General features: G+C 47.2%; 2 protein-coding genes across 3 annotated transcripts in view; one reads left to right on the top strand and one right to left on the bottom strand.

The window, feature by feature from the left end:
* LOC101798468 (transcription factor RFX3) overlaps positions 1 to 27,976 on the bottom strand; it is a 264,473-nt gene that overhangs the window by 156,904 nt on the left and 79,593 nt on the right. The window lies entirely within an intron of this gene.
* LOC140000591 (uncharacterized) lies at positions 11,265 to 15,038 on the top strand. The gene is made up of 2 exons (XM_072030614.1): positions 11,265 to 11,825; positions 12,392 to 15,038. The coding sequence occupies exon 2, from the start codon at positions 13,437 to 13,439 to the stop codon at positions 14,631 to 14,633; it is 1,197 nt and encodes a 398-aa protein (XP_071886715.1). The 5' UTR covers positions 11,265 to 11,825; positions 12,392 to 13,436; the 3' UTR covers positions 14,634 to 15,038.

The following is a 27,976-nucleotide window of genomic DNA, read 5'->3' as shown; positions in this document are numbered from 1 at the left end:
CAACTCATCACAGTTATGAAGAACTAGAAGAGTAATTTTTATAAAAATCACAATAAAAGTAAATTATAGTACCTCCAATATTGGAGGTACTATACAGGTACTAATTGGAGGTACTAAGCTATAAAGGGCTTTTCTAAATTATATTAAAAGCAAAAGGAGGACCAGAGAAAACATTGGTCCGTTACTTGATGAGGATGGTCCTGGTTTCGGCTAAGATAGAATTAATTTTCCTCCTTGTAGCTGGTAGGGTGCTATGTTTTAGCATTTAGGATGAGAATAATAGTGATAACATGCTGATGTTTTAGTTGTTGCAGAGCAGTGCTTACACTAAGCCAAGGACTTTTCAGCTTCTCACTCTGTCCTGCCAGTGGGCAGGCTGAGGGTGCATCAGGAGCTGTGAGGGGACAGAACCAGGACAGCTGACCCAAACTGGCAGGGGAGGGCACGACACCACTGTTTGGGGACAGGCTGGGCGTCGGTCAGTGGATGGTGAGCAATTGCATTGTACATCACTTGCTTTGAACATATTATTATTATTAATATTATCATCATTATTGTTATTATTTCTCTTTCTTTTCTGTCCTAATAAATTGACTATATCTGAACCCACCAGCTTTTACTTTGTTTCCCGATTTTCTCCCGCATCCCACTCGTAGCAGGGGGGTGAACAAATGGCTGTGTGGTGCTTAGCTGCCTGCCGGGTTAAACCACAACAGTCACCCTGCAAATAGGGATGTATATAGGGATGTATATAAAGCAGAGGCATTTAATGCCTTCTTCACCTCTGTCTTCAACGCTGACGATGGTGCCCTTTCCCTGCAGCAGCCCATACAGTGCTGTGCTCTGCACTTGTAGCTAGAACAGCAGTGGTATCACACCAGTGTTGTGTCTGCTGCTGAGCAGTGCTGGCACAGCATCAGAGCTCTCTCTAACCCTCCTGGGGGGGGGCAAAAAAGTGAGAAAGGAACATCACCAGGGCAGCTGACCTAAACCAACCAAAGGGATATTCCATACCATATGATGTCACACTCAGCAATAAAAGGTGGAAAAAGGAAGAAAATGAGAGGGGTGGGCTCTCGTTACGAAAATGTCTGTCCTCCTGAACACCGGCTACGTGCGTTGAGGCCCTGCTTCAAGGACATGGTCAAGCAATGCTCGTTGGTGGGAAGTAGAGAGTAATTTATTTCCTTTGCACTTCCACACACCCTTTGCTTGTTTGTTTTTGCCCTTTGCCCAATGTGGGGCTCAGGGGTTGAGATAACAGTAGAACTAATTAAAACGCTTACGACTAACACACTTACTTGCTAGACACCATGTTCTGTTTCCTGTTAATATTTTCCTGTTTGATCATATCTCATGTAATCTGTGCCATGTTCTCCCTTCTCCTCTATATCCCATCGGAGAGCGTGCTAAAATCTGTGTTCCTTTTTTTTCTTTTTAGTTTGTTGTGCTGTAAAGCACTGGCCTTGAGTTTAATCTGGCATTTAGACCCTGCATTGTTATAATTTTGGTCTCTTTTAGAGAATATTCAGAATTACACTGCCTTCCTTTCCTCATCTGGAAGTCAGTTTATGAATAATATCAGGAATTGTACCTCCTTCTTCTTTCCCAGGGGGCTAATTATAACATTTTTTGAGTACTTTGAGTAGCAATGTGTAATCAATATACTCCTATTACTAAATCTGCATAATGTGTTTCCTCTTCTCTCTAAGGTTAATCAATTAGTTAGAAATCTCACCAAGGAATTTGCCCCGAGACAGTGTGGTGGCGGGTGGCAAGGTGTGAGGGAGGATATGGGCAGGTATCTGTCACGGTTGTCTCCTCGGATAGTTTTGAACTTCACTCCTGAACAAGTGCAAAATCCTAAAAACCTGACGGAATGCTTGCAAGTCATATGCCCTGACCCTGACAATGCCAGAGAACGACAGCTTACAGCACTGTGTTGGGTTCTGTCTTACGCCTATCAAGCAGTAATTAACACTACCCAGCACCCTCCATGGGAGGAGAAGGTCTCTGAATCTGATGACCAGATAACACACACTGTGGCTAACCCAGAGGACCAACCATCTATGGTATAAGTTGCCCCCATAGTCAAGACAAAACAATGGAAGCGGAGGTCAGCTCGTTTAGCAAGGGAAGAAGCTCCTCCTAAGAAGGAGGGAGAAGGGGAAAAGGCAGGCACCTCTAAAGCAGAGCCATCACAAAAACAGCAGGAAGAAGAGATGGAAATCATAAATGAATCAGAAACCACCCAATCCCTATCCCTGAGTGAGTTGCGAGAAATACGAAAGGATTTCAGTTGACACCCAGGTGAGCGCATCCTCACCTGGCTGCTTCGAAGCTGGGACACTGGGGCCAGTAGCCAGGAACTAGAAGGCAAGGAAGCCAAGCAGCTGGGATCCCTCTCTAGAGAAAGGGTCATTGACAGAGTAATTGGGAGAGAGGCACAGGTTCTCAGCCTCTGGAGGCGACTCCTGGCAGGTGTGAAAGAAAGGTATCCCCACAAGGAAGATATTCTATATCAAATAGGCAATTGGACCGCCATGGAGAAAGGTCTCCAGCACCTGTGGGAATTAGCTGTGCTGGAGATGGTTTATAGTGATTTGGACAATGCCCAGACACCTACAGATCCCGATGAAGTCCAGTGCACAACATCCATGTGGCATAGGTTTGTGCAGGGTGCACCATCATCACATGCTAGCACGCTGGCAGCAATTAATTGGGATGAGGGGATGGGACCAGCAGTGGATGCTCTGTCCTGACAGCTTCAAAAATATGAAGACAATCTCTCTGTTCCACTACGGGCCTGCATCTTGGCTATGGAGAAACTGTCCCAAAGGCTCCACCACCTCGTAGAACAATCATCTCCCTCCTCGCCCAGATGGAGTAACATTTCAGCCACTAAGAATCGGTATTTTCCTGCTCAAGGAAGAGTACCAGGGACACACACCATGTGGCACCTTGTGGTCTTATCTGCGTGACCACAGGGAAGATATGAGGAAGTGGGATGGTGAACCTACCTCAATCCTAGCAGCTGGAGTACATGAACTGCGAGGAAACACAGCAGCAAAAAGGGGGTCTCCTAGGAAAAATGCTGCTCTGTCTTCTGTTGGACAGTTCCCCAGAGGCAGTAGAAGGCCTGATGTAATTCTTGACCCTGATGAAGGGACCTCTGCTTCGCATCTGCAAGAATTAAGTGGCAGACACTCCAATCAGGACTAGAGGGGCCCTGCCTCTGGCCAGGTAAAGGAGAGGGATAACCTTGTGGGGTTCTGGAGAATGCATGTTCCAGGCTATAGTCATCTTGTGAGTCCTCTATATCGAGTGAAGAGGAACTCTTTCGAGTGGGGCCCCGAGCAACAAAAGGCCTTTGAACAAATCAAACAAGAACTAGCTCGTGCAGTAGCCCTTGGGCCTGTTTGTACAAGACCATCTGTGCAGAACATACTTTACACTGCAGCTGGGGAGCATGGCCTCACCTGGAGCCTCTGGCAGAAGACCCCAGGAGAAGCTCGAGGTCGACCTCTGGGGTTCTGGAGCCAGGGCTATCGAGGATCAGAAGCCAATTACACCCCAACTGAAAAGGAGATACTAACAGCATATGAGGGGGCTTTGAGCTGCTTCAGAAGTTGTTGGTACAGAAGCACAGCTCCTCTTGGCACCACGGCTACCTGTGTTACATTGGATGTTCAAAGGGAAAATTCCCACTACACACCATGCGACTGATGCTACGTGGAGTAACTGGATAGCATTAATTATGCAGTGGCCCAAATGGGGAAACGCAACCACCCAGGAATACTGGAAGAGACCATGGACTGGCCGGAAGGCAGAGATTTTGGAGTATTGATTGAAGATGTAACTCATGGGAAAGAGGCACCACCATACAATGAGTTGCCAGAAGACAGAAAGCAGTATGTGTTGTTCAATGATGGATCCTGTTGTGTGATAGGGAGCCATCGGAAGTGGAAAGCTGCTGTGTGGAGTCCCACATGACAAGTTGTGGAGGCCATGGAAGGGGAAGGTGAGTCGAGTCAGTATGCAGAAGTGAAAGTCATACAACTGGCCCTAGAAATTGCTGAAAGAGAAAAGTGGCCAGTACTGTATCTCTATGCTGACTCATGGATGGTGGCAAATGCCCTGTGGGGGTGGTTACAGCAATGGAAACAGAGCAACTGGCAGCACGGAGGTAAACCTATCTGGGCTGCTACCCTGTGGTAAGATATTGCTGCCTGCATAGAAAACCTGGCTGTAAAGGTACGTCATGTAGATGCCCGCATGCCCAAGAGTCGTGCCACTGGAGAACATCAGAACAACGGAGAGGTAGATCGAGCTTCAGAAAGAGAAGAGGCTCAGGTGGACCTGGACTGGGGATGTAAGGGTGAGCTGTTTGTAGCTCGATGGGCCCATGAAACATCAGGACATCTGGGGAGGGATACCACATACAGATGTGCTCGTGATCGAGGGGTGGACCTGACCATTGATGATGGCCCTGGGACCCCAGGTGCCCTGAGTTGCAGGACCATGATTATGGGAACAATAAATTCCCAGCAAACCCCAAACCTATGTGGGATTTGCTGTTCCAGCTGGATGTATACAAGTCTCTGGGGCCCAATGGGATTCATCCCAGGATACTCAAAGAGCTGGCTGATGTCATCACAAAACCTTTCTTGATTACTTTTCAACAGTCTTGGGAATCTGGAGAGGCCCCTGTTGAATGGAAGCTGGCAAACATTGTTCCAGTTTTCAAGGGCAAGAAAGAAGACCCTGGTAATTACAGGCCTGTCAGTTGTAATCTTTTTGGATTTCAGCAGAGCTTTCAATACTGTTTCTCACAGTATCCTTCTGGACAAAATGTCCAGCATTCAGCTTGATAAAAACAATATGATGTGTCAACAATTCTCTTTATTTTTAATTAAAGTTAATTAAAATTAACTTAGTCCTTTCTCCAGATCACTTATAAAAATAAAGAAAATTAATTTCAATTCTCTTAAAGTTAATTTTAAAATTTAATTTATTAAATTAAAATTTTTAAAAATAATGCATTAAATTAAAAAATTAAAAATTTCAAAAAATAACTTTCTCTTAATGTTATTTTTTTTTTCCTCTTAAACTCCTTACTAATTTTTATCCTACTGAACAAAATGTCCAGCATACAGCTAGATAAAAACATAATAAGTTGGGTGAATAATTGGCTGACGGGTAGGTTTCAAAGGGATAAGGTAAATGGGGTTACATCAGGCTGGCAGCCGGTCACCAGTGGGGTCCCCCAGGGCTCCATTTTAGGGCCAGTTAAATGCGTGAATACAAAAAGGAGGACCAGAGAAAACATAGGTCCACTACTTGATGGGGATGGTCACCTCACAAACAAGGACATAGGCAAAGCAGAGATGTTTAATGCCTTCTTTGCCTCTGTCTTCGATGCCGATGATGGGCTTCGGGACCCTGGGTGCCCTGAGTTGGAGGACCGTGACAGTGGGAATGATAAACTCCCAGCCAACCCTGAACGTGTGCGGGATTTGCTACTCCACCTGGATCCATACAAGTCCATGGGTCTGGATGGGATTCATCCCAGGGTATTCAAAGAGCTGACTGACGTCATCGCAGGACCTCTCTCAATTATTTTTCAACGGTCTTGGGAATCTAGAGAGGTCCCAGTAGACTGGAAGCTGGCAAATGTTGTGCCAATTTTCAAGAAGGGCAAGAAAGAAGACCCTGGTAACTACAGGCCTGTCAGTCTCACGTCAGTGCCTGGTAAAATTATGGAGAAGATTATCCTGGGAGTTATTGAAGCACACCTGGGGGACAATGCAGTCATAGGTCACAGCCAGAATGGGTTCACAAGGGGTAGGTCCTGTTTAACAAATTTGATTTCCTTTTATGATAAGATCACCCATCTAGTCCATCAAGGGAAACCAGCTGATGTGATCTTTTTGGACTTCAGCAAGGCTTTTGACACAGTTTCCCATAGGACCTACTGGACAAAATGTCCAGCATACAGCTAGACAAAAACATCATATGATGGGTGAGCAATTGGCTTATGGTTAGGGCTCAAAGGGTTATGGTAAATGAGGCTACATCAGTCTGGCGATGTTTTCAGTAAATTTTCTGATGATACTAAACTGGGAAGAGTTGCTTACTCTGTTGAGGGTGGAAAGGCCTTGCAGAGAGATCTGGACAGACTGGAGAGCTGGGCAATCACCAACCACATGAAGTTTAACAAGAGCAAGAACAAGGTCCTGCACCTGGGAAGGGGCAACCCTGGCTATACGCACAGACTGGGTGACAAGATGCTGGACAGCAGCCCCAAAGAGAGGGATTTGAAGGTTTTCGTTGATAGCAAGTTTAATATGAACCAGCAGTGTGCCCTGGCAGCCAGGAGGGCCAACCGTATCCTGAGGTGTATCTGGAGAACAAGTCCTACAAGGAGCATCTGAGGGAGCTGGGCTTGTTCAGCCTGGAGAAAAGGAGGCTCAGGGGTGACCTTATCGCTCTTTACAGGTACCTTAAAGGAGGCTGTAGCGAGGTGGGGGTTGGTCTATTCTCCCACGTGCCTGGTGACAGGACGAGGGGGAATGGGCTTAAGTTGCGCCAGGGGAGTTTTAGGTTGGATGTTAGGAAGAACTTCTTTACCAAAAGGGTTGTTAGACATTGGAACAGGCTGCCCAGGGAAGTGGTGGAGTCACCATCCCTGGAAGTCTTCAAAAGACGTTTAGATGTAGAGCTTAGGGATATGGTTTAGTGGGGACTGTTAGTGTTAGGTCAGAGGTTGGACTCGATGATCTTGAGGTCTCTTCCAACCTAGAAATTCTGTGATTCTGTGATTCTGTGAAGCATGGCATCGCTAGTTGGTCGAGGGAAGCGCATTGCTTCAGGCTCCCCAGGGACATAGTCACGGCACCAAGCCTGTTGGAGTTTAATAAGTGTTTGGACTATGCTCTCAGTCACATGGTCTGATTTTTTGCCTAGACCTGTGTGGAGCCAGGAGTTAGACTTGATGATCCTTGTGGGTCCCTTCCATCTCAGGATATTCTATGGTTCTATATTCTATTCTATAGTTAACAACTGGCTGGATGGCCGGGTCCAAAGATTGGTGTTGAATGGAGTGAAATCCAGCTGGTGACCAGTCACTAGTGGTGTTCCCCAGGTGTCAGTGTTCACAGAATCACAGAATGGCCGAGGTTGGAAGGGACCTCTGACGAGGTCTAGTTCAACCCCCCTGCTGAGCCAGATCACCCAGAGCACATTGCGCAGGATGGCATCCAGGCAGGTTTTGAATATCTCCACAACCTCTCTGGGCAACCTGTACCAGTGCTCTGTCACCCTCACAGTAAAGAAGTGCCCCCTCATATTCAGATGGAACCTCCTGTGCTTCCGTTTGTGCCTGTTGGCTCTCATCCTGTTGCTAGGTACAACTGAAAAGAGACTGGCTTCATCCTCTTGACACCCTCCCTTCAGACATTTATATACATTGATGAGGTCTCATCAATGGCCCACCTCTTTCAGCCTGTCCTCGTACGAGAGGTGCTCCAGTCCTATAATCATCTTAGTAGCCCTCCTCTGAACTCGCTCTAGTAGTTATATGTAGCTCTAGTAGCTCTAGTAGCTCTATGTTCCTCTTGTACTGGGGAGCCCTGAACTGGTCCCCCACAAGCAGTGGCCTCTGCCAGATCACGTGCTCCACCATGGGCTCCTCTCCACCAGGTCTGGCCTTGAGTCTGCTCCTGTGGGGGCTCTCCATGGGCCACAGCCTCCTTCAGGCCACATCCACCTGCTCCACTGTCGGCTACTCCATGGGCTGCAGTGCATAGATCTGCTCCGCCATAGTACACCATGGGTTGCGGGGGGACAACCTGCTTCACCATGGTCCTCTCCACAGGCCATAGGGCAACTTCTGCTTCAGAACCTGGAGCACCTCCTCCCCCTCCTTCTTCACTGACCTTGGTGTCTGCCTCATTGTTTCTCTCCCATTTTTTTTCGCTCCTCTCTCCCAGCTGCTGTTGCATAGCTGTTTTTTCCTTTTCTTAAATCTGCTCTCACAGAGGCGCAACCAGAGTTGTTCATGTCTCACCTCTGCCCAGCAGCAGGTCCCTTTTGGAGCTGGCTGAAACTGGCTCTTATCTAACATGGGGCAGCTCCTGGGCTCTTCTCACAGAGGCCATCCCTGCAGCCCCGTGCTACCAAGTCTTTGCCATGTTGTCGTGGTTCCGCTCGAGTGGGCAGCCACTCCCACAGCAGCTGGGAGAGTGAGAGGAGTGAGGACCATGGTGAAGCAGGATGTCCCCCTGCAGCCCATGGAGTACCACAGACCGCAGGGGACTTCTGCTCCGGCGCCTGGAGCACCTCTCCCCCTCCTTCTTCACTGACCTTGGCGCCTGCAAGGCTGTTCCTCACTCCTCTCACTCTCCCAGCTGCTGTGTGGCGCAGCGTTTTTTTCCCTGTCTTAAATATGCTCTCACAGAGGCGCAAAACAACATCGCTTATTGGCTCGGCTCTGGTCAGCAGTGGGGCCCTTCCCAAACATGGGGCAGCTTCTAGATCCTTCTCACAGAAACCACCCCTATGGCCCCCTGCTACCAAAACCTTGCCACGTAAACACATGTAAGCCGAATACACACACTTGAAAAGTCTTATTCAAAGTGTTGTGCTTTCTTCAGAATTCAGGTTTTTATATTAATTCTTCCTTAGGTTAACAATGAAGTTTAGACTTTCCTTTTGAAGTATATGAGTTAATAGTGGAGAAGAACAAGTAGGAAAAATTGCTGTTGGACAGAATTTAATAGACTCTTCTAAGATTACACTGAAATTTTTAGGACCTATTCTGACAAGGGCATGTGTCTCCAATGTTAGTACTCCACTTTCCATATTACAGAATTGCAGCACAATACTGCCTTCTGTGTTATTTAGGAATTGTGAGAACAGGTATATTCCATGACTCAGGATTGTTTAGAAGCTATTAGATGCACTGAAGCACTAGTCAGTCATTTTTTATAAGGTAAACTAACCTATATTTCTGGTGTTTGCGTTTACAGATACAGCAAGTACAGACTGTGCAACCAGTACAGCATGTCTACCCACCCCAGATTCAGTACGTGGAGGGAAGTGACACAGTCTACACAAATGGAGCTATGTAAGTTGGTTATTGATCAAATTTATAATGTTTACTAAAATATGAATTTAAATGCACATTCTTTTAATGACGTCATATGGACTACTGTATTTTAAGTAGCAAAGTCAAATTATGAGCCCTCAGATGTTGCAATTCACATATAATAGAACAAATATAGTTTTTCCTTTTTTTTTTCTAAAGAAAAGTATTTCCAATCCTTTGTTTCATGTTTGAACTTCAACCTAAATATGACATAGCATAGAAGTAAAAATGTTGCTACTTGTAGATCTTAAATGACATTCAGTGTATATTTGCATAAAGTAATGAAAAGCGTAGTAAGCTTTGTTTACCTCGGATTGTATCATTCTCTGTGGAATGGAATGGAATGGAATGGAATGGAATACAATACTACATCCCGAGTACACCTGGGGGACAGTGCAGTCATAGGTCACAACCAGAATGGGTTCACGAGGGGTAGGTCCTGTTTAACAAATTTGATTTCCTTTTATGATAAGATCACCCATCTAGTCCATCAAGAGAAACCAGCTGATGTGATCTTTCTGGACTTTGTTGCTCTAAAAACACTTTGTTGCTCTAAAAATCAGAGTGCTTAAAGTAAAATGGAAAGTAAGTTGCTGGTTAAAACTCTCACCCATCCCCCAACCCAGAATGTGATAAACCCCATTTACCCTTCTATTATCATATCTTAGTCTTGGATATTGAATCTCTGGCCTTGAAGCTTTGTTTTCTTTTAGGAATAAAACAGTTTCACAGAAGATCCCATCTGAAGGAAATTATTGAGATTTTTCTCACAATTTGGGGGCTCGTCTGGGATCTTGTCGCCTACTGAAGAATTCTTGCCACCACAGACTGGAAGATGCACCCCACTGATTTCAGTGGTACCATCGGGGGTGGTGGGTTGTCTCGGGATGGCTGGCAAAGGACCGATACTATTAATCTGAAGACAGGTTCTGCGAAGCTCTGGGGAGAAGGGAGGCCAGCACTGACACACCACAGGCACAGCTCAGACACAGTACAGGCACAGGGATAACTGCTAATAACCCGGACCAGGAAGTCCGTGCACGGACCGAGGTAAGGCAAACTTTACCGTATATTGCCCCGGGGTGGGTTCGGGGAGACTCTTGTGTGGAGTGTGAATGAGACGCACTTTTAGTGCACAGCAAGTGTGGAGTCCCATTCCGTGAGATTCTGTAGTCCTGTGAGGGGACGAATGAAGTCCCCTCATCCGGAGATGGATGAAGCAAAAGATAGATGAGCAAAAGAGAGTCTCGGGGGTTTGGGCCCTTAGGTGTATGGTACCCCGAGCGGTGAAGTGAAGTGCTCGGCAGTATACCCCACCTCTCTCCTAATCCTAAGTGAAGGTGTGTGATACCCTGTGGGTGGTAAAGTCCACAGCAGCACGTCAGGAAGAGCTGGAGATTAAGGGTTCCAAGGGTCAGCAGGGTGGGGACAGAGACCCTGGGATTGTGCCCAAAGGGAGTCCTTTGGGGAAAATGATAAAGATTTGGAAAAACAACCCAAAAACTAGGGAAAAAGTTTTTTTAAAAAATTTAAAAATGATTAGATACTGTGTAAATGTCTGGCCTAAAAAGCCAATAAAGGAACTTCAGTATTTTGGCCAAAATACAGGTCTGATGAAAACTCAGGATTGAAATTTATATGTAAATGTTGGGAATTGGCACAAAGGATGTGGACATGAGTCCGTGGAACAGTTGTTCGATCTGAGCTTGTTCTAAGCAACCAGGAGTAGACCTCAGCAAATCTCATGGCCTGCTGTAGCTGAGCAAACCAAGCTACCAGAATAACTATGAGAAGCTCCCACGACAGTGATTCCCACATCGCCCAATTGAGGAATTCAGAAAAATATTGTTACCAGCAGCTGGCTTCAAGGACAAGATCTACGTGACTGCTAATCACAAGGGGGTTGTTTTCTTGCAGGTGGGGTTGTTTTCTTGTAGTTGTTTGTCTGAGTGCTTTTGACCAATAATCTTGTGTGAAACACTGTCTGCCCCTGTGTGGTGTAAATGCCTGAAGTAACTAGGAAAATAAAACTAACATTCACACTTTTAAGGAAAAGGTACAGCATTGAAGAGGCTTTCAGGGTAGGGCATAACTGCATTCCCTAGGCTCCCAACCTTAGATGCTATCGCACTGGGGAAACTTGGTGTGCTAGCTCTAAGGAACACCACAGAGCGTGGAGTGGAGTGGAGACACCACGGCTAGGCTCTGTAATCAGGTGGGGCCTCGATTGTTCTTGTGCACAAAGCTGCACTTTTTGCCACCCTAAGCCAAAGACCTGTCATGTTTTGACAAATGCTGTACCCTAGTGTATTTTTTGCTCATTATAATATCATTATAATACCAAAACACACCTACATCCCCAAAGCTACCCGCCTCCAAGGTGCGACCACCCCTCACTGAGCATGCGCTCTGAATTTCTCGGAGCCTATTACTTTAAACGGAGACGGGAAAACTTTACACCAATCATAACTAAGATATGCTTGACTAGAGCCACTCAAGCTCCACCTAAAAGATAGAAAATAATATAAATTGGCCCAAGAGAGAGGGGATGTTAGGGAAGATACCACCGTCAGGGGAGATACCATCCCGAGGACATACAACATCCTTAGGACCTCCTGACTCCTGGGATCAGTCGACGGGCTGAGCCTCTCTTCTCCCCCCATTGGGACGCCTTTGGGTGAGATCTGAATATTTGCTTATAAATCTCTATAGAGTCTTTGATCCTTTTAACGTGTTTATTTCTAGGCTGCGCACCTGTAACACCTGTAACACCTGTAACATCTATAACACCTATAACACCTGTATTTCATGCATACTAGCTTGCTTTTGCAGATAGTCACTATCACCGGCAATCCAAAAGAACCTGATTATCTGTTGCTGTAATAAACCATACTTGATTGCATTGTGATAGCTCTCATTAATGCAACTAGGGTGAGGGTGGTTATCCGTGATAGTTCAGTGTTCTGAATCTAACCAGACCCCCAGACGGTTAATGCATTGTTGGTGAATGTCTGCACGGACCCCCAGGCGGTTATTACGTTTTTGGTGAATGTCCGAACGGACCCCCAGTTTTGGTGAATGTCCGACTGGTTCAGTACTCTGAATCCAACCAGGCCCATAACGGTTAATCAGCTACACCCCTTTAACGCGACACCCTGTTAAGTTCACTATAAAAGTTAGGCTATTCGGGCAATAAAATGGAGAAGCATGATCTGACTCTACTGGTGTCTGTCGTGCTTTCAGCCGTGCTTCCTGCAACGCGCTCTAACAAATGGCGCCCGAACAGGCTGTGACCTGACCAGGAGAGACCCGAACAGGCTGAGACCAGCGGTGCCGGGACATCGCAGCGGAGCTGGACATCGGAGCGGCGCCGGGACATCGGAGCGGCGCCGGGAGCCCGGAGCGGTGCCGAGCCCGGAGCGGTGCCGAGGGACATCGGAGCGGCGCCGGCACATCGGAGCATCGCCGGGAGACCTGAGGCACACGGAGGGACTACCGCTGGACGGAGAGAGCCCTGAGAGACGCTGCAGAGCCACGGACGGCTCTGAGAGACACAGAGAGACCTGACAGAAACCGGAACACCTGAGAGGCATTGAGAAACTCCAAGCACCGACCCGGACAAAGGACTCACGGTAAGACACGGGGAAAAGAAACCGTGGGGAGTGTGGGAAAAGATCCGCGGGGAAACACGGGAAACGGAACCGCGCAGGGACGCGGGAAAAGGAGCCGCGGAAAACGCGGGACATTGAAATAATCGCGGTGCGATGTGGGACATCCGAGATCGAGTAGCTACGGGAGACCAGAGGCGTCAGTGGACAACGGCAGCCGACCCTCACCGTGTGGCGAGTCGGCACATAGCAGAGGGGCGACATCAGGACCCTGCAGCCTGTCTGACGTAACCATGGAGGCAGCGGCAGCAGCGGCTGTGCTGCTTCGCTCTAACATTCTCTTTATAAGAGGTTTATCTTGCAATGCAAAAAAGACTATTCGTCCCCAGATCGGTGTTATAACTATTACTAATGACGACTTAGCTCTATTGCAGGGCAGGAGTGCAGAGACGCGGATTACACTGCCAAATGACCACCGGCAGGCTCGTTCACAAACTGCTTCTAAGGTTGCAGCTGGCACTGCCTGCAGCCATATAGCAGACGTTACACTCTCTTTCCTAACTAGTAATCATGTGTCTCATCCATTTGTGGTGAATGGTCAGTGACAAAAAGAAAAGGGGGAGAGTAAGGGGCGACAAAGACAGAAACGGTACCAGGAGGATGCCACTGACACTAACAGCATGGGTAATAGGAGTGGTATAAGTGACAAAGGTGATGGTGTGGGGCGGCAGTGGGCGCTGCCGCGCTGCGGGGCGCTCTGCCTGCTGTTTGCCCCCACCTGCCTGTGCACTGCTGAGCTGTGTCATATGAGAACATGCCAGGTAAATGAAATCAGCTGTGGTCCTCAGTCAACCCAGTGTATCCCAGTGTCGTGGAAATGTGATGGTGAAAAAGACTGTGATAGAGATCCTGATTGCAAGGATGGAAGTGATGAAATTAACTGCCCTTCTCGGACCTGCAGGCCAGACCAGTTCAGATGTGAAGATGGGAACTGTGTCCACGGAAGAAGGCAGTGCAGTGGTGTGAGAGACGGTCTGGATGGCACTGATGAAGCAAACTGTAACAATGTTATTCAGTGCTCTGGACCTGGCAAATTCAAGTGCAGAAGTGGAGAATGCATAGATACCAATAAAGTGTGTAACCAGAAGAGAGACTGCAAGGACTGGGGTGATGAGCCCCTGAAGGAATGCAACATAAATGAATGTGACTGTCCGGCTGGGTTTGAGTTGGTAGACAAGAGAAACTGTGGAGATATTGATGAATGCCAAAACCCTGGTATCTGTGGTCAAATCTGTATCAACCTGAAAGGTGGCTACAAATGTGAATGTAGCCGTGGCTATCAGATGAATCCTGCTACAAGAACCTGGAAAGGGCCATACGGGTACAAAAATACAAACAACACCTGTGATTACAATGACACTGCTAAGCAGGGTTTAGGGGTTTATGGCACGGAGACAAGGGGTAACAACTACAGTGTTTGGAACAATTGTACAGCTTTGGCCTTACCTCCTGATGTTTTTCTGATTTGTGGGGATAGGGCCTGGCAAGGTATCGCTGCAAATGCTATCAGATGTCCATGTTACTTAGATAAACTCATTGTATTTGCTTCTAGCTTGTTACAGTTGCATGTAATTACCAGACATAAATGGGCATTGCTTGCACCGGATTGCAATGATAATGTTGAATTGTGTGGGGTTGAAGCTAGAGCGGCACTGGCAATTTTAGTGCCTGGAGTGGCATCTGCGGCTGCACGTAACAACTGCTCCGCTGCGGGGATCGGCTGCGGCGTGGACGCCCCTAGGTGCACCCTGAGCGTTTTGTTCAGAGGGGACTCCACTCGCAGCTGCTCACCGCAGGAGCAGATAAAGATCTCCTGAAGATGCAGACAAACAGTATGTTTTCAGCTGCTGGAGGGATACTAACTGGAGTGTTAATAATTGTATGTGTTATTCTTAAATGTCCAGGTATTTTGTGTTGAAAGTATTTGTGTAAGGGTAAGGTTTTAAAACAAAGTGTTGCAAGTCACTTCACGAGGAACACAATCATAGAATCATCATAGAATCATAGAATATCCTGAGTTGGAAGGGACCCTTAAGGATCATCAAGTCCAGCTCTTGACACCGCACAGGTCTACCCAAAAGTTCAGACCATGTGACTAAGTGCACAGTCCAATCTCTTCTTAAATTCAGACAGGCTCGGTGCAGTGACCACTTCCCTGGGGAGCCTGTTCCAGTGTGCAACCACCCTCTCTGTGAAGAACCCCCTCCTGATGTCAAGCCTAAATTTCCCCTGCCTCAGCTTAACCCCATTCCCGCGGGTCCTGTCGCTGGTGTTAATGGAGAAAAGGTCTCCTGCCTCTCGACACCCCCTTACGAGAAAGTTGTAGACTGCGATGAGGTCTCCCCTCAGCCTCCTCTTCTCCAGGCTGAACAGGCCCAGTGCCCTCAGCCGTTCCTCGTACGTCTTCCCCTCCAGGCCTTTCACCATCTTTGTAGCCCTCCTCTGGACACTCTCCAACAGTTTCATGTCCTTTTTATACTGTGGTGCCCAGAACTGCACACAGTACTCGAGGTGGGGCCGCACCAGCGCAGAGTAGAGCGGGACAATCACCTCCCTTGACCTACTAGCGATGCCATGCTTGATGCACCCCAGGACACGGTTGGCCCTCCTGGCTGCCAGGGCACACTGCTGACTCATATTCAACTTGCTGTCTACCACGACCCCCAGATCCCTCTCTTCTAGGCTGCTCTCCAGCGTCTCATCGCCCAGTCTGTACGTGCAGCCAGGGTTTCCCCGTCCCAGGTGCAGGACCCGGCACTTGCTCTTATTGAACTTCATGCGGTTGGTGATCGCCCAGCTCTCCAACCTATCCAGATCCCTCTGCAAGGCCTTTCCACCCTCAACAGAGTCCACAACTCCTTCAAGTTTGGTGTCATCAGCAAACTTGCTCAAAATACCTTCTATTCCTACATCCAGATCGTTTATAAAAATATTGAAAAGTACCGGCCCTAAAATGGAGCCTTGAGGGACCCCACTGGTGACCGCCCGCCAGCCTGACGCAGCCCCATTCACCATAACCCTTTGGGCCCTGCCCGTTAGCCAATTGCTCACCCATCGTATGATGTTTTTATTTAGCTGTATGGTGGACATTTTGTCCAGTAGGATCCTATGGGAAACCGTGTCAAAAGCCTTGCTGAAGTCCAAAAAAATCACATCAGCTGGTTTCCCTTGGTCCACCATACGGGTGATCTTATCATAAAAGGAAATCAGGTTAGTTAGGCAGGACCTACCCTTCACAAACCCATGCTGGCTGGGACCAATGACTGCTTTGTCCCCCAGGTGCGCCTCAATAAGTTCGAGAACCATCTTCTCCATGATTTTACCAGGCACTGACGTGAGACTGACAGGCCTGTAATTGCTAGGGTCTTCTTTCTGACCCTTCTTGAAAATCGGCACAACATTTGCCAGCTTCCAGTCTACCAGGACCTCTCCAGATTCCCAGGATCGTTGAAAAATAATTGAGAGAGGTTCCGCGATGACGTCCGCCAGCTCTTTCAGCACCCGGGGATGAATCCCATCCGGACCCATGGACTTGTAGGGATCCAGGTGGAGTAGCAAATCCCGCACACATTCAGGGTCGGTTGGGAGTTTGTCGTCCCCACCGTCCTGGTCCTCCAGCTCAGGGCACCCTGGGTCCCGAAGCCCATCATCGGCATTGAAGATAGAGGCAAAGAAGGCGTTAAGCGTCTCTGCTTTGCTTATGTCATTGTCTGTGAGGAGACCTTCCCTATCAAGGAGCGGCCCTATGTATTCTTTAGTTCTCCTTTTTCCATTCACATATCTAAAAAAAACCTTTTTATTTTCTCTCACAGACACAGCCAGCTTCAACTCTAGGTGTGCTTTGGCCACACGAATTTTCTCCCTACAAACACGAACAGCATCCCTGTATTCTTTCCATGTCACCGGGCCCTCCTTCCAGTAGCGAAACCTCCTGGAGGTTCATGAAGCAATGAGAGACAATACTTGTTTGTTTGCTTATCATTCTAAATTATATTGGCCGCACATATTGTTTGCTTATCATTCTAAATTATATTCTTGTGGTATGATTGAGGTTGTGGTATGATTGAGATTGAGATGTGCCAGAGGCCTCTGGGTGTGCGATTGTGCTCTGGGTGTGCGATTGTGCTGTGTACTGTGTGAGTGAGAGCGTGCTTTTGCCATAGTGCAGGAAGGAAGGTTGCCATAGTGCAGGTTATTGCCATAGTGCAGGAAGGAAGGTTGCCATAGTGCAGGTTATTGCCATAGTGCAGGATATTTCCATAGTGCAGGAAGGAAGGTTCCCGGGATATTGCCATAGCGCAGGATATTGCCATAGTGCAGGCTAAAATCATAGGAAATTAGTGCCAGCAAAAATCATAGGAAAATGGAGGACGAAGTAGCCCTGGATTTATTACAGCGCTTTTTAGAAAAACGGGGAGTAGATTGTAAACAACTAGTGGGACTAGTTGCGATTGGTCGAGCAAAATCATGTTTCACAAGTACGGAGTCATTGTTTGAAGTAGCTGCTTGGAGAAATTTAAGGGAATGCACTGTTTAAACCTTTGTGATCATAATGAGTTAACTCACAAATTCATTACTTTCCTGAAAGAGCACAGGAGAAAGACTCAATATGGTATCAATCCTTTCAATCAATGGTTCACTGATTTGTTTGAAACAATGCATAGATGGTTACTGGGATTAGTCAAAGAGGGATTAAGGATTCTGTTTGCTGTAGTGTCACTCATCATTGCATGTGATATTGTGATAAATGTGGTTAAAGGGTCTATTGCAAAGTGTTTTCATGCTCTTGATTATAGTAATTGTAGTGTTAGCAAAGTGGACTAAAGCAGCCATAGAATCTGCACATGCTGAAGACGACCGTGAAGAGGTTCCTGATAATCATTCTGACAATGATGTGGGCTGCAACACCTCAAGGACTGCCAAAGACAGCCGTCGATCCTAAGGAGAATGTCTGGGTATCCCTGGCTAGGGAACTGAATACCACCACCTTCTGTGCAAGTCTAGCCAGCCCTAGCACACCTTCTGTTACATACCTTGGCGGGGTACCATTCATTGACTATAGTAATTGCAGTGTTATTAGGTTTAAGTTGTGTTTAAGTTGTGTTACCATTAAGTGATTAGGTTTAAGTTGTGTTACCATTAAGTGAGTAGGTTTAAGTTGTATTACCATTAAGTGATTACAGTAATTGTAGTGTTATTAGGTTTAAGTTGTGTTATGTCATTGTAGTTGTGTTATGTCATGTATTCGACATCTGATGGAGAAAACCTTCGGCCAAGTACTGCTCGTACAAAAAGAAAAAGGGGGAATTGTTGGGAATTGGCACAAAGGATGTGGACATGAGTCCGTGGAACAGTTGTTCGATCTGAGCTTGTTCTAAGCAACCAGGAGTAGGCCTCAGCAAATCTCATGGCCTGCTGTAGCTGAGCAAACCAAGCTACCAGAATAACTATGAGAAGCTCCCACGACAGTGATTCCCACATCGCCCAATTGAGGAATTCAGAAAAATATTGTTACCAGCAGCTGGCTTCAAGGACAAGATCTACATGACTGCTAATCACAAGGGGGTTGTTTTCTTGACTGCTAATCACAAGGGGGTTGTTTTCTTGCAGGTGGGGTTGTTTTCTTGTAGTTGTTTGTCTGAGTGCTTTTGACCAATAATCTTGTGTGAAACACTGTCCGCCCCTGTTAAGTTCACTATAAAAGTTAGGCTATTCGGGCAATAAAATGGAGAAGCATGATCTGACTCTACTGGTGTCTGTCATGCTTTCGGCCGTGCTTCCTGCAACGCGCTCTAACATGTAAACAATAAGGTTCCGTTTTCTGAGGAGGAATCAAGTTATGCTCCCTGTAATCCTAATATTGCAGCGGAGGCAATGGCAGGTGCTCCAGGAGGGGAGACAGGGACTACAATTGATGCTGTCCCTGGAGAAATTGCTCCGGGGAGCACAGAGCGGCAGGAGTGGAGGCGGGGGTGGGTCCCGGTGGGGCCTCGGGGTCATGTGGGGGTGCTGTGGGGCCCATGCCACTCCCCCCTTACCAGTAGAGAGGTTAGGAGTTTTAAGAAGGAAATTAAGTATTTAATTGGGGGCCTAGCAGAACAGTCAAATTCGTTTCTAAGGCCTAATTTGTATTCCTGGGGGGGAAACGTCAATCTTGAGTATGTTATTCCCTGAAGAAGAATATTTAGGAGGGAAATAGAGGAGGCAGCTATGCAAGAACGGGAAAGAACTAACACCCTCCCCTCCCAGACCTAGAGTAATTCCGATAGAGTGGAAATATCTTCTTATCCAACTGAGATAATAACAATCTACAACATAGAAATCCTATGAGAGACTCGAGGTCAAAATGAGAAAGTACTTGGGGATGAATCTTGAGGACTCAGTAGCCCAAGGGCTCTTTAAAGTTCGTTTTGTGATTAAAACCTGGCCAGATGTACAGAAAAAGCTCCAGAAGCTGTGAGGATGGACAGTGTAGGCAGTATGAAGGTGTATGCCAGGAGGGGAGATGAGAAGGGAAAGCAGAGAGTAAAACAAATGGTATTCACAGTGTACTGGGTAGTGAGGCAGAGGGGGAGAGCAGCAGGAGCAGCAGTCAGTCTGTGGTGCTTCGTTTCCACTGCTCCTTCATGGTCACTCTCCCCCCTGCTCTATTGTGGGGTGCCAACCTTCCTGGGCTGGTCATGTGTAGGTTTCTCCACGACAGCGAAAAATGGGCTCTTTGGGAGCTGCTCAGTGTGGGGTGCCTCTCATTGGGTGCCGACCTTCCTGGGCTGTTCCTGAATGGGCTGCAGCATGGAGATCTGCTCCGCTGCGGTACACCATGGGCTGTGAGGGGGTCTGCCTTCCCCACCAGGGGCTTCTCTGTGGGCCACAGGGGGGCTTTGGCTCCAGCACCTGGAGGACCTCTGCACTGCACTCCTCCTCCTCTGCACTGACCTTGGTGTCTGCAGGGAGGTTTCTCACTCCTCACTCTCCCAGCTGCTGTTGTGCAGCAGTTTTTTGTTTTTTGTTTTTTTTTTTCCTTTTCTTGGATGTGCTTTCATAGAGATTTAAACTGCATTGCTCATGGCTTGACTCTGGGCAGTGGTGGGCCCCTTTGGAGCCGGCTAAAACTGGCCCTTATCTAACATGGGGCAGCTGCTGGATTCTTCTCAGAGGAGCTACCACTGCAGCCACCCCTGCTGCCAGAACCTTCCCATGTGAACCCAATACACTGAGGCAGCTAGGTCATTACTGGCCTGTAAAGTGTCAAGGCTTAAATTAACTAATGAAACCCTAAATGTGATGGGGGTAGAAGGGACTGGCATAACAGTTTTTGGGGACACCAAGCTGAGACTAGGGATAGAATGATCACTGGGCAATTACTGTATATACACAAGGCATGGACTAACTTGTTGGAAAAGGATTTGATAATGAAATTGGGCATTCAAATAGTAAATTGTTAGGCTGGAATAACGGTGTTATTAATGGAGTGCTCTCAGACCCTGAGAGCAAAGGTATATTTGCCTTTGAGTGGAAAGACCCTGAAATGGGGCAGAAGCAGCAATAAATATGGACAACTTTACCTCAGGGGTTTACAGGGACACCAATTTACTTGGGCAAGTTCTAAAACAAATTTTGGAGTAAATCCAACCTCCAAAGGAGGTGTTATGTGGATGATCTTTTATTGTCAGGACAGGAGAAAACAGTTGTGAAGGAAGCCACTAACAAGCTATTTGACTTTCTGGGAAAACAGGGCTTGAAAGTATTGGGAAAATAAATTACAATATCTAGAAAGAGAAGTCAAGTATTTAGGGCATCTATTGTCTGAGGGAGAATAAAGAATAAATCCAGAGAAGATTCAGAGAGGATTCAGGGAATTGTTGAGCTACCCCTACCCAAAACTAAAAAGAAGTAAAAGTTTTAAGAGAAAGAGGTTTTTAAGGAATTAGGAGTTTCAAATTTGCAAAGGAAAATAGATAATCCCTGATGGGAGAGAAATGCTGAATAAACCGCTAATGAGGCAAATATTAACTGTTTTGCATCAAGAGGGTCATTGGGGAATTCAAGCAACGTGTGACACTGTGCTATGGAAATATATATGTGTAGGAACATATATATATTCTGGCTGAACAAGTTTGAAGGAGTTGTGTAGTATGTCAAGAGGTAAATAGGAAAATTATCCCTAGTCAGCCCAAAGGGGGGCGAGAACCAGGAATTCAACGCTTCCAAAATGTACAGGTAGATTTTACAGAACTCCGAACACAAGAAAGAAGACCCTGGTAACTACAGGCCTGTCAGTCTCACATCAGTACCTGGTAAAATTATGGAGAATATTATCCTGGGAGTTATTGAAGCACACCTGGGGGACAATGCAGTCACTGGTCCCAGCAAACATGGATTCATGAGGGGTAGGTCCCGCCAGACAAATTTGATTTCCTTTTATGATAAGATCACCCATATAGTCCATCAAGGGAAACCAGCTGATGTGATCTTTTTGAACTTCAGCAAGGCTTTTGACACAGTTTCCCATAGGATCCTACTGGACAAAATGTCCAGCATACAGCTAGACAAAAACATCATACGATGGGTGAGCAATTGGCTGATGGGCAGGGCTCAAAGGGTTGTGGTTAATGGGGCCACATCAGGCTGGCTCTTCAATGTTTTTATAAATGATTTGGATGTAGGACTAGAAGGTGTATTGAGCAAATTTGCCGATGACACCAAACCTTGAGGAGTTGTGGACTCTTTTGAGGGTGGAAAGGCCTTGCAGAGAGATCTAGACAGATTGGAGAGCTGGGCGATCACCAACCGCATGAAGTTTAACAAGAGCAAGTGCCAGATCCTGCACCTGGGATGGGGCAACCCTGGCTATATGTACAGACTGGGCGATGAGACACTGGAGAGCAGCCCCGCAGAGAGGGATCTGGGGGTTGTGGTTGAAAGCAACTTGAAAATGAGCCAGAAGTGTGCTCTGGCAGCCAGGAGGGCCAACCGTAGCCTGGGATGCATCAAGCGTGGCATCGCTAGTTGGTTGAAGGAAGTGATTGTACCCCTCTACTCTGCACTGGTGCGGCCTCACCTCGAGTATTGTGTGCAATTCTGGGCAGCACAGTACAAGAAGGATGTAAAACTGTTGGAGAGTGTCCAGAGGAGGGCAACGAAGATGGTGAAGGGACTACAGGGGAAGACGTATGAGGAACGGCTGAGGTCACTTGGCCTGTTCAGGCTGGAAAAGAGGAGGCTGAGAGGAGACCTCATTGCAGTCTCCAGCTTCCTCGCGAGCGGGAGTGGAGGGGCAGGCGCTGATCTGTTCTCCTTAATCACCAGTGATAGGACCCACGGGAACGGTGTTGAGCTGAGGCAGGGGAGGTTTAGGCTGGACATCAGGAAGAGGTTCTTCACCGAGAGGGTGGTTGTACACTGGAACAGGCTCCCCAGGGAAGTAGTCACTGCACCAAGCCTGTTGGATTTTAAGAAGCGTTTGGACTGTGCACTTAGTCACATGGTCTAAAATTTTGGGTAGACCTGTGTGGTGCCAGGAGCTGGACTTGATAATCCTTCCAACTCAGGATATTCTATGATTCTGTTTGTAAATACCTTGTGTGGGAAACAAAGGGATATGGCCAACCTCTTTTCAGTGGTCTGTGGGGACAGGACAAGGGGCAATGGCCAAAAAATGGAGCACAGGAAGTTCCGCACCAACATGTGAAAGAACTTCTTCACGATGTGGGTGACGGAACACTGGAACAGGCTGCCCAGGGAGATTGTGGAGTCTCCTTCTCCGGAGATATTCAAGGCCTGTCTGGATGCCTACCTGGGCAACCTGCTCTAGAGAACCTGCTTTGGCAGGGGGGTTGGACTCAATGATCTCTGGAGGTTTCTTCCAACCCCTACAATTCTGTGATTCTGTGAGCAAAGATTTGGGACAAAAGAATAGAAGGAAGGGAACTATTTTGGTTAAATAACTGAAACTTGATATAAGAACTGAAATATAGTAGCATAGCCACCATTATTGAAAAATAGTTTTTGTTTAAATAGATTTTCTCACAAGATAGCAATAAAGATAGTAAACATTTCACCAATGTTAAGAGAGACTGTAATGATATAATCAAGTGTTACATAGATAAAAAGGAAACTGAGTCTAGATCTCTGGAAAAACTTAGTTCAGGAAGCACTTTTGAGAATCAGCTAGAGTGCAACAGATTGAGTTTAGATGAAGATATTTCAGAGACCTATTGTGGTGGTTTTACCTTGCTAGGCAGCTGAACTCCACCACAACCACTCTCTCACTACCCCTCCTCAGAAGAGGACAGGAAAAAGAAAAGGAAAGAAACAACTCACGGATTGAGATAAGGATAATTAAAGGGAAAAAATAATTATTAAGGAAAAATTATTATTAATTAAATAATTTAACTACAGGGAAAAAGGAAAAGGGGAAAAGGGAAAAATGAACAAACAAACAAACAAAGGCTGAGTGGAAGTGCAAAGGAAAGAAATTACTCTCTACTTCCCACCAACAAGCAATGCTTGACCACGTCCTTGAAGCAGGGCCTCAACGCACGTAGCCGGTGTTCGGGAGGACAGACGTTTTCGTAACGAGAGCCCACCCCTCTCCTTTTCTTCCTTTTTCTACCTTTTATTGCTGAGTGTGACATCAGGTGTTATGGAATATCCCTTTGGTTGGTTTAGGTCAGCTGCCCTGGTGACGTTCCTTCCTCACGTTTTGCCCACCCCCAGCCTGCTGGCTCTGGGGGGTTTAGAGAGAGTCCTGATGTGGTGCCAGTATTGCTCAGCAGTAGACACAACACTGGTGTGATACCACTGCTGTTCCAGCTTCAAGTGCAGAGCACAGCACTGTATGGGCTGCTGCAGGGAAAGTTAACTCCATCCCAGCCAGACCCAGTACACCTATAACAAAAACAATTTCCAGTAATATTTGAGACTAATTTCTCAGGTATACATTTGAAAACAACTGTCACAAATAGGACATATTCTTACTCATCTCATATTCTTACTTATCGCAACTGATACATTTCTTCACCAAATAAACCTAAATCAAGCTGAAATATCTGATGCTATAATCTCTAATGGTTGTGCAGAACCTTGTTTTTCCTTTTAAGTCTAATATTCTATATCTGCCATTGGGAGATAAGAATATTTAGTTATAAGAACCAGTTTAACATAGATACTGTTTTAAGTTGGCAGGGATGTCTGCCATGCAACTTCTATGAACCACTCATCCAAACCAGGGTACATAAACCCTCAAATATAGCAAGTGACAAACATTTTGTAAATGGACACAGGGAAGAAGAAAAACCAGAAGGTGGACCTTGCACTAATTACCATCTTCAACCACAAAGTGCACATCTCAGAGCTGTAAAGTTCTGACAAGCATACGGTAATATGCATTTTTCCTCTGAATCAATTTCAGTAAAAGATAGAATTGACTAAAGTCAATATAGAGAAATCAAATTTAATGTGAAAAAAAATTATTTTCTCAAGATCAGCTGCAGTCCACCATCACTCTCTGTGACCATAAACTAGAATAAAGTTCATTTCTCTGAACTTCTTAAACACGGCTTCCACAGGAAGAGGAAAGTTGTCTTTTTAAGCAGGCTTTTCTGAAAAAGGTCACAGAATCACAGAATGGCCGAGGTTGGAAAGGATCTCTGAAGATCATCTAGTCCAACCCCCCTGCTGAGCCAGATCACCCAGAGCACATTGCGCAGGATGGCATCCAGGCAGGTTTTGAATATCTCCAGAGAAGGAGACTCCACAACCTCTCTGGGCATCCTGAACCAGTGCTCTGTCACCCTCACAGTAAAGAAGTGCCCTCTCATATTCAGATGAAACCTCCTGTGCTTCCGTTTGTGCCCGTTGGCTCTCATCCTGTTGCTAGGTACAACTGAAAAGAGACTGGCTCCATCCTCTTGACACCCTCCCTTCAGATATTTATATACATTCTCCTCTTTTCCAGGCTAAACGGGCCCAGCTCTTTCAGCCTATCCTTGTATGAGAGGTGCTCCAGTCCTCTAATCATCTTCGTAGCCCTCCTCTGGACTTGCTCCAGTAGCTCCATGTCCCTCTTGTACTGGAGTCCAAAACTGAACACAGTACTCCGGGTGTGGCCTCACCAGAACTGAGTAGAGGGGGAGGATTACCTCTCTTGACCTGCTGGCAACACTCTTCTGAATGCACCCCAGGATACTGTTGGCCTTCTTGGCCACAAGGGCAGCTGCTCTCCACCAGGACTCCCAGGTCCCTCTCCGCAGAGCTGCTCTCCAGTAGGTCAGCCCCCAACCTGTACAGGTACCTGGGGTTGTTCCTCTCCAGGTGCAGGACCCTGCACTTGCCCTTGTTGAACCTCAGGAGGTTCCTCTCCATCCAACTCTCCAGCCTGTCCAGGTCCCTCTGAATGGTCGCACAGGCCTCTGGTGTGTCAGCCACTCTGCCAAGCTTTGTACTGTTCGCAAACTTGCTGAGGGTGCACGCTGTCCCTTCATCCAGGTCACTGATGAATAAGTTAAATAGCACTGGACCCAGTACCAACCCCTGGGGGACACCACTAGCCACAGGCCTCTAACTAGACTCAGCACCGTTGAGCACAACCCTCTGAGCTCTGCCATACAGCCAGTTCTCAATCCACCCCACTGTCCACTCATGGATCCCACCCTTCCAGAGCTTGTCTATGAGGATGTTATGGGAGACAGTGTCAAAAGCCTTGCTGAAGTCAAGGTAGTTAACATCCACTGCTCTCCCCTCGTCCATCCAGCCAGTCATCTCATCGTAACAGGCTATCAGGCTGGTTAAACATGACTTCCCCTTGGCGAACCCATGCTGACTATTCCTGATCACCTTCTTATCCTCCACATGCTTAGAGATGGCCTCCAGGATGAGCTGCTCCATCACGTTTCCAAGGATGGAGGTGAGGCTGACTGGCCTGTAGTTTCCTGGGTCTTCCTTCTTGCCCTTCCTGAAGACTGGAGTAATGCTGGCTTTCTTACAGTCCTCAGGCACCTCTCCTGTTCTCCAAGACCTTTCGAAATACTTTGCACAGGTCCAGGTAGATGATGTCAGTTGCTCTTCCCCATCCACAAATGCTGTAACCCCATTGCAGAAGGCCACCAGATTTGTCAGGCACAATCTGCCCTTAGTGAAGCCATGCTGGCTGTCACCAATCCCCTCCTTATTTTCCATGTGTGCAATGTGTGCACCCTCATTGAGTGTACCCTTGGTAAGTTTGCGGACGACACCAAGTTGGGGGGTGGGGGGGGGGGAGTGTTGATCTGCCGGACGGTAGGAAGGCCCTGCACAGGGACCTGGCCAGGACGGGTCGATGGGCAGAGGCCAACTGGATGAAGTTCAACATGGCTACGTACTGGGTCCTGCACTTTGGTCAGAACAACCCCATGCAGCGCTACAGACTTGGAGCAGAGTGGCTGGAAAGCTGTGCAGAGGATAAGGATCTGGGGTGTTGGTCAAGGCTCACCTGAATGTGAGCTGGCTGTGCGCCCAGGTGGCCAATGGCATCCTGGCTTGTATCAGGAAGCCAGCAGGACCAGGGTGGTGATTGTCCCCCTGTACTCTGCTCTGGAGAGACCACACCTTTTGTACTGTGTTCTGTTTTGGGCCCCTCACTACAAGAAAGACATTGAGGCCCTAGAGAGTGTCCAGAGAAAGGCAACAAAGCTGGTGAAAGGTCTAGAGAACAAGTCTTATGAGGTGTGGATGAGGGAACTGGGGTTGTTTATACTGGAGAAGATGAGGCTCAGGGGAGACCTTATTGCTCTCTACAACTACCTGAAAGGGAGTTGTGGGGATCTGAGGGTCGGCCTCTTCTCGCAGATAACTAGTGATAGGACTAGAGGGAATGGCCTCAGGTTGCACCAGGGGAGGTTCATATTGGAAGTGAGGAGAAATTTCTTCTCAGGAAGAGTAGTCAGGTACTGGAATGGGTTGCCCAGGGAGGTGGTAGAGTCACTGTCCCTGGGGGTGTTTAAGGAAAGGCTGGACTTGGTGCTTAGGGACATGGTTTAGTGGGTGATATTGGTGGTAGGGGGATGGTTGGACCACATGCTCTTGGAGGTCTTTTCCAACCTTAATGATTCTATGATTCTATGTGCCTTAGCATTGTTTCCAGGAGGATCTGCTCCATGATCTTGCCAGGCACAGAGGTGAGACTGACCGGCCTGTAGTTCCACGGGTCTTCCTTTTTTCCCTTTTTAAAAGTGGGGGTTATGTTTCCCCTCTCCTAGTCAGTGGAGTGACACAACTTCTCAAATATGATGGACAGTGGCTTAGCAACTACATCAGCCAGTTCCCTTAGGATCCGTGGATGCATCACATCGGGTCCCATGGACTTGAGAACCTTCAGGTTCCTTAGATGGTCTCGGAACTGGGTCTGTTTATCAGGAAAAATGATTAGTTAAATGTATGATGCAGTTAAACAGCATTGCAAAGAATCATCACAGAATCACAGAATCATCTAGCTTGGAAGAGACCTCCAAGATCACCTAGTCCAACCTATGACCTAACACTAACAAGTCCTCCACTAAACCAGTTCTTCCTGGAATACATAGGGCCGCTCCTTGATAGGGAAGGTCTCCTCACAGACAATGACATAGGCAAAGCAGAGACGCTTAACGCCTTCTTTGCCTCTGTCTTCAATGCCGATGATGGGCTTCGGGACCCAGGGTGCCCTGAGATGGAGGACCGGGACGGTGGGGATGACAAACTCCCAACCGACCCTGAACGTGTGCGGGATTTGCTACTCCACCTGGATCCCTACAAGTCCATGGGTCCGGATGGGATTCATCCCCGGGTGCTGAAAGAGCTGGCGGACGTCATCGCGGAACCTCTCTCAATTATTTTTCAACGATCCTGGGAATCTGGAGAGGTCCTGGTAGACTGGAAGCTGGCAAATGTTGTGCCGATTTTCAAGAAGGGTCAGAAAGAAGACCCTAGCAATTACAGGCCTGTCAGTCTCACGTCAGTGCCTGGTAAAATCATGGAGAAGATGGTTCTCGAACTTATTGAGGCGCACCTGGGGGACAAAGCAGTCATTGGTCCCAGCCAGCATGGGTTTGTGAAGGGTAGGTCCTGCCTAACTAACCTGATTTCCTTTTATGATAAGATCACCCGTATGGTGGACCAAGGGAAACCAGCTGATGTGATTTTT

The sequence above is a fragment of the Anas platyrhynchos genome, chromosome W, assembly GCF_047663525.1.
Source record: "Anas platyrhynchos isolate ZD024472 breed Pekin duck chromosome W, IASCAAS_PekinDuck_T2T, whole genome shotgun sequence".
Taxonomy (NCBI): Eukaryota; Metazoa; Chordata; class Aves; order Anseriformes; family Anatidae; genus Anas; species Anas platyrhynchos.
Note: the sequence above shows the minus strand (reverse complement) of the source record. Positions and strands in the feature narration are given on the sequence as shown.